Source organism: Myxocyprinus asiaticus, chromosome 15 (genome assembly GCF_019703515.2).
Source record: "Myxocyprinus asiaticus isolate MX2 ecotype Aquarium Trade chromosome 15, UBuf_Myxa_2, whole genome shotgun sequence".
NCBI classification, from domain to species: domain Eukaryota; kingdom Metazoa; phylum Chordata; class Actinopteri; order Cypriniformes; family Catostomidae; genus Myxocyprinus; species Myxocyprinus asiaticus.
In genome coordinates this window covers 9,201,803-9,207,802 of record NC_059358.1, presented here as the reverse complement: position 1 = coordinate 9,207,802, position 6,000 = coordinate 9,201,803, and the positions used below count along the sequence as shown (strand labels likewise).

The 6,000-nt window shown below is 40.5% G+C and overlaps 1 protein-coding gene across 2 annotated transcripts in view; it reads right to left on the bottom strand.

Moving 5' to 3' along the window:
• Positions 1-3,066: 3,066 nt before the first annotated feature.
• LOC127453446 (SWI/SNF complex subunit SMARCC1-like) overlaps positions 3,067-6,000 on the bottom strand; it is a 37,429-nt gene continuing 34,495 nt past the window's right edge. For both annotated transcript variants that reach the window (XM_051719785.1, XM_051719786.1), the window contains exons 26-28: positions 5,710-5,977; positions 5,047-5,175; positions 3,067-4,936 (exon numbers count right to left, since the gene is read on the bottom strand). In XM_051719785.1, coding sequence (XP_051575745.1) covers positions 4,839-4,936; positions 5,047-5,175; positions 5,710-5,977 — 495 coding nt within the window. In that variant the 3' untranslated portion in view covers positions 3,067-4,838. The remainder of the gene's footprint in view (positions 4,937-5,046; positions 5,176-5,709; positions 5,978-6,000) is intronic.

Here is a 6,000-nt window from a genome sequence, read left to right as displayed (position 1 = left end):
GGTGCAATAATTCAAGCAGCTCGGCTTTGTTTGATGGCTTGTGGGCATCCATCTTCCTCTTGATCACATTCCATTGGTTTTCAGTGAGGTTCAGGTCTGGAGATTGGACTGGCCATGACAGGGTCTTGATCTGGTGCTCCTCCATCCACAACTTGATTGAGTTGGGGAACATTGTCAGAGCAGAAGGAAGCAAGTTTTCTTCCAGGATAACCTGATTCATGCATCCTTCACAAAGACAAACCTGCCTGATTCCAGCCTTGCTGAAGCACCCACAGATCATAACCGATCCTTCACCAAATTTCACAGTGGGTGCGAGACACTGTGGCTTGTAGGCCTCTCAAGGTCTCCGTTTAACCATTAGACAAGCAGGTGGAGGATCGGTGATGACTTGGAGGTGCTTCATCAAGGCTGGAATTGTGCAGATTTGTCTTTGTGTGATAGGGCCACACATTGTCATACCCAATAGGGAAAAAAGGAGGTGAGTCGTATCTCCTAACTCATGTCATCACAAGAATAAGGGATCTTGCAGTCTGTTGTTTGTTGGAGGAGGGGTTAAATAGCATTGGCCGCTGTGCTATGCCTTGGGTGCAGTTTTATGATCGGGGCCTCATCTGGTCTCACACACCAAATTTAAATAAGAGCTATAAATATTAAAATCCACATGGAGGCATTGAGGGGCTAAAAGACCTAGGTGACAAAATACCAATCTATATGAGAAAGTTTTGGAACAGTAATAGGTCACATCTGAGAGTAATTATCCACCCCTTTGTAAAACTGCTAGAATAGGAGCACATCTTGTGTTGTGCTTTAAGATGTTTAGATAAGCTAATCTTTATTAACCACATATTTCTCCATGCATGCGGGTCAAAATTCCTTATTTCGTATCTTTCTGATTGGAGGAGCTGCATTCGAAGCCACTGTAAAATAAACAAACGCACACTTATAACCCTAACAGCCTACGATTAAGCTGATAAATATTTAGTTGGAACAATTAACAAAATTAACATTAAGAAATGTAACAATTTGGTGAACATAGCTGTCTAATATTACTGTTGCCACTGTTTTAGTAAAAGAATAAGCCACTGGAGGCCGTGTGTTAGAGATTTTACCACAGTTTAGCACTCTGAACCCTTTACCTATGGCAAAATCATATTTTATGATTTCATAAGTTTACTATCACTGAATATCTATTTCTTTGTTTATTACAAGACAAACAAGTATCTACATTCATACAAATGACTACTATATCACACTGATTTTCTGTGCAACAATGGTGAATGATCAGAATCTCATATGCGTGTCACGTGTACACATACATATTCTAAACTGCCTGGTCAAAAAAAAAAGTTGCATACTATTATAATATTTTGTTGGACCACCTTTAGCTTTGATTACAGCACAAATTCATCCTGGCATTGTTTCGTCAACCTTATGCAATGTCACAACATTTATTTCATAGTTGAAATCATTATTGGCTAAGATCTTGTATTGTTGACAGGAGAGTCGAACCATTCCCTAAAGTCTTATCCAGCACACCCCAAAGACTTTTAATGGGGTTAAGATTAAGACAACTCTGTGGTGGCCAATTCATGTGTGAAAATGAACCACTGAACCACTCTTTCACAATTTGAGCCCAATGAATCATGGCATTGTAGTCCTGGAATATGCCCATGCCGTCAGGGAAGAAAAAAATCTATTGATGGGATAACCTGGTCATTCAGTACATTCAGGTAGTCAGCTGACTTCATTTTAGTGCTGCATAACGTTGCTGAGCCTAGACCCAACCAATTGAAGCAACCCCAGATCATAACACTGCGTTAAATCCAAGCGGTGACTTTTCTTTATTGGCCAGGCAGTGTACATGCTATTTGTTACTCGAGGTATATTGTTTCAGTAATTTACTTGTTTTACATTTGACATTGCTATTCGATGAAGAAATAACATGGAAGCAAACTATAGCAAGTGTAACACATGAACAGTATGATTATAGGCATTGTTATTTGGATGTACAACTGAAAATTTCAGTCTGGAAGTAATGAACCCTTTTCTATATTTGTTGCATCATCTCAAAATATATCAGAATATTTTCTATTCTATTATTTTCTAACTGTCTTGGAAATATTTTGAAACTTTTACACTATCTGGGCATGCTGTAGATCAATTTGTGATAGATACACGTGTCGTGTCTCTAAAGACCCGAGTATGTAGTGTTTGTTGAAATTTCCATACAGTTTAGTAGTTAACTTCCTAGAGGCCTATTATCAAATTCTGCCTTCATGTGCACCTGAGAAACTCCTACGTCTAAACTGGGCAATTTTTATTGACATGTCACGCATTCAAGTCAGAAGAAAATACAGAAGCCAAACTAAAACAAATACACAGCAATGGCAAAAGCACTTTGTGTTGTACCAGTGCATAAGCATTAGTAAATACTCCTGCATAACTCTTACACAACCTATATATTTTAAATGCATGGTATCAATCAATAACATTAGTTGACTATAAGCTATGTCATACATTAGTTATTATATCATTGAAATAAAGCACTAAAATTTAAATAATTTTTGCAAAATCACTGCTTTTCATCTTTCATGATGACACATGACCCTTCCAATTAGGGCTGATGCAATTAAATAATTGTGAAAAGTGTCAATTACAGCATTCTATTTAGATCCACTCCCTTAGAATGAAAATTCAGTATTTAATTTTTTTTTCAGTGGTTGAGCATTGTAACCAACTGCAAACATGTTCGGAGTACAAAAGCCTATCAGTAATGGTGCAACAAAACTTGAACGCTCCTATCATAAAGATTTAACAGCTGCAATTAAGTTCAATTTTAAGCTCATTTTTGGAGGTGTAGCTTACATAAAAACATTTGGTTGTAATTTACTCCACACAAAAATTGTATTAATCAAAATTAATATTCGTGATTGCAATAATCAAGGGAAACAATAGACAATTAAGATTTGTCAATATCCTGCAGACCTACATCCAATGTCACAACTCAGTAAATTGGACTCCACTTGAAGGTCGCAAAAACAGCTAAAACTGAAACACAAACAGTCGTACAAAAACAAAAACCCACTTTATTTGACAGTGTTCAGGTCTCAGTATCAATGTGCCGGGTTAAAAATGAAAAGAGAAAGCTACAAACTTCCAAGAACAGAGATAACAGAGTCTACACAAACTTTATTTTCTTAAAAATATATTACCATAAAATGAAAGCAATAAAAGATATATATGGGGTGGGATCCAGAGGACAGGGTTTCACCTGTCACCTATGATATATATAGCCTGAAAAGTAATGGAAGCGGAAATGTGTGTTATATGTGTATGTGTGTGTGTGTGTGTGTGTGTGTGTGTGTGTGTGTGTGTGTGTGTGTGTAGTGTAGCAAGGTGGGCCATGTTGAAGTGAGGGTTTGGTTCACCTGAGGAGGAGGAGGACAACAGCCTCCACACAGCAGTAATGCAGCAGTCACATGGGCACACAAAGAGAAAGAAAGAGAGAACAGCCATAACCGGGAGAGAGAGAGAGAGAGAGAGAGAGAGAGAGAGAGAGAGAGAGAGAGAGAGAGAGGAGGAGGAGGTAGTAAAGTGAGAGAGGTAGAGCGAAGCGGGGCAGCTACTCTGTCAGCACCTAAGGGAGGAGCACAAAAGGCGAGCTACACCTAAAATAAGCAGAGTTCCTCCATCACTTCAGTGTGATACCATATTCACCTCTGTTATTCTCAGAGAGAACGAATAGAGGTTTTAATGTGGTGTGTTGTTGTGTATATGTATCTGCAGATCTGCACAGTATCTGAAGCAAACTTGGTTAAAGGGATAGTTCACCAGAATAAAATTTTCAGGTGAACTCTCTCTTTAATGCAAATGTGGGTACATCTCTAAAAACAGCAGTTTGGTGTGTGCTCTTTTTTTTGTGGATACAGTACTTGGGGCACATTTAGGACTGCAAAGCACTCAGCTATGGAGATGGCAGGGTGGCGGTCTGAGTTACACCCCTCTATCATTCTCTTATTGATCTCCATTCTAGCCAGGGGATTATGAGGTCAAAATGTGACTGACCAAGCAGAGAATCATAAAGCAAGTCTGCCGGATGCAGTAAAACCAATGTGATGCTCATGAACACAGACTGAATACAACAGACAATTGCACCAGTGAGGTAGATTCTTAGCTAGATGAGAATGTTAATAAGGAAGCTCAAATAAGCCACCGGGAAACCATGCTGAAATGGATACCGCACCACAAACATGGAAGGCAGAGGAAAGATCTGGTTCTAGTGCACCACTTTCCCGGTCTGCAGAAAAGACAAGACACTGCTGACCGGCTCATAACTACAGTGTGATTTCAAAGAGCGAATTGAACTCCAGCAAGGTGTCCACTCCGTCTGGTCTCAGAGGGCTTAGCTTACATGGATTAGCACAATATACACATACGATTCCATCAGTCACATTACAGGGAGGAGCCGGACGCCAGCAGTGGTGTCACTTCCCATACACAGAAGCCTGTTAGCAGCAGCACTCTCTTAAAAACAAACCCTAACATCTGAGAGAGAGAAAAAAAAAAAAAACAGAAGCCAGTGCTATTACTAGCCAAGAGATGCATGAATGACAGCACTCTCGACTTTGTGCCCTGAGCGCGTAAGAATGTTTCTGGGAGGAGGCGAGTGCTCAGCTGGGGAAAGAGGGGCTTTAGAGATGACCCACCCATCAGCAAGGCAATCAACAGCGCAGGTCTGAGAGCTAGTCAAAAGGACTTGGCTTAATTTTGGAGTCAAGGAGTAAAACTTGTTTCTGTGTGTGAATGTGTAAATGTTTGAGGGGACAGGGAAATATATTTTAGTTTTCAGCAGCACGAGGAAGCAGTGCAGGAGGTCCCACTGGGCCAGGAGGCATCCCATCAGGCTGTGTAGGTTGAGGAGGGGGAGGTCCTGGGACTATAAGACAAGAAACAAAATTAAAAAACAAATTTCTAAAACATAAAAGCACAAAAATGTACTATGCAGCTGAATGAAATAACGGACACAGAACAGGAACAGATACTTACACATGCCGTTGGGTGGTCCAGGGTGTCGAGGTCCCATCATGGGTGGCAGACCGCCCTGTGGGGGGCCAACTGGGGAAGGTCCAGGCATAATTCGGCCTGGCATAGGCTGACCTGGTCCAACCATTGGTCCTGTAACAAGAAACAACAGACATTTGACATTTAAACACATTTTACCCCCAATTCTGATTACCTTAACACATCTGAACAATTTACTTATATTATTCCCATGGTTTTCATTGATGATTCTCATTAACACAACATTATTTTTGCTGTTTTTTTTAAATGATTTCTTTTTTTATTTTATTTTATTAAAATCAGAAAAAATGAAAAGAAGTACCAAGGGAGTATTGCCATGTTGAATAAATACTTTGCAACTTAATATATGATTTAACTACTGAGAATTGGGAGGTAAATGTGTGTAATTATGTCACAATGTAATAATAAAAAAACTAAAACAGGCTTCATTTTGCAGTATTTGTTTATTATAATATATAATTACTTATTTGTTTCTTTTGACTTTGTAGTAAAATAGTACTCCATATATAGGGAGCACAACGATTTGGCCGGAAGAGCGATAAGACAGGACCAACCAGGCAAAACGAAATTGCTCCGCTTTTGAGCAACCTCACAAATATATAACCAGAACATCAGCTAAGTGCTGACCTGTCTGTGGGCCATGGTGGGGACCCATGGCGTGGTGCATTGGTGGATATCCAGGGCCAGGGTGCCCAGGATGACCCGGGTGTCCAGGGTGTATGCCCGGAGGTGGGCCGTGTAGAGGAGGGGCAGGTCCATGGTGTCCACCTGCGTTCTGCTGTGCAGCGGCTGCCTGCTGCTCCATCTGCTGACGAGCCTTCATCTCAGCATACTTCAGCTGCTCCATGTGGAATGCCTGTCGCTCTGTCAGCAGCTGCTGTCTCTGGAGCTCCAGCTAAAGAGAGGCAGAGAAAGAAT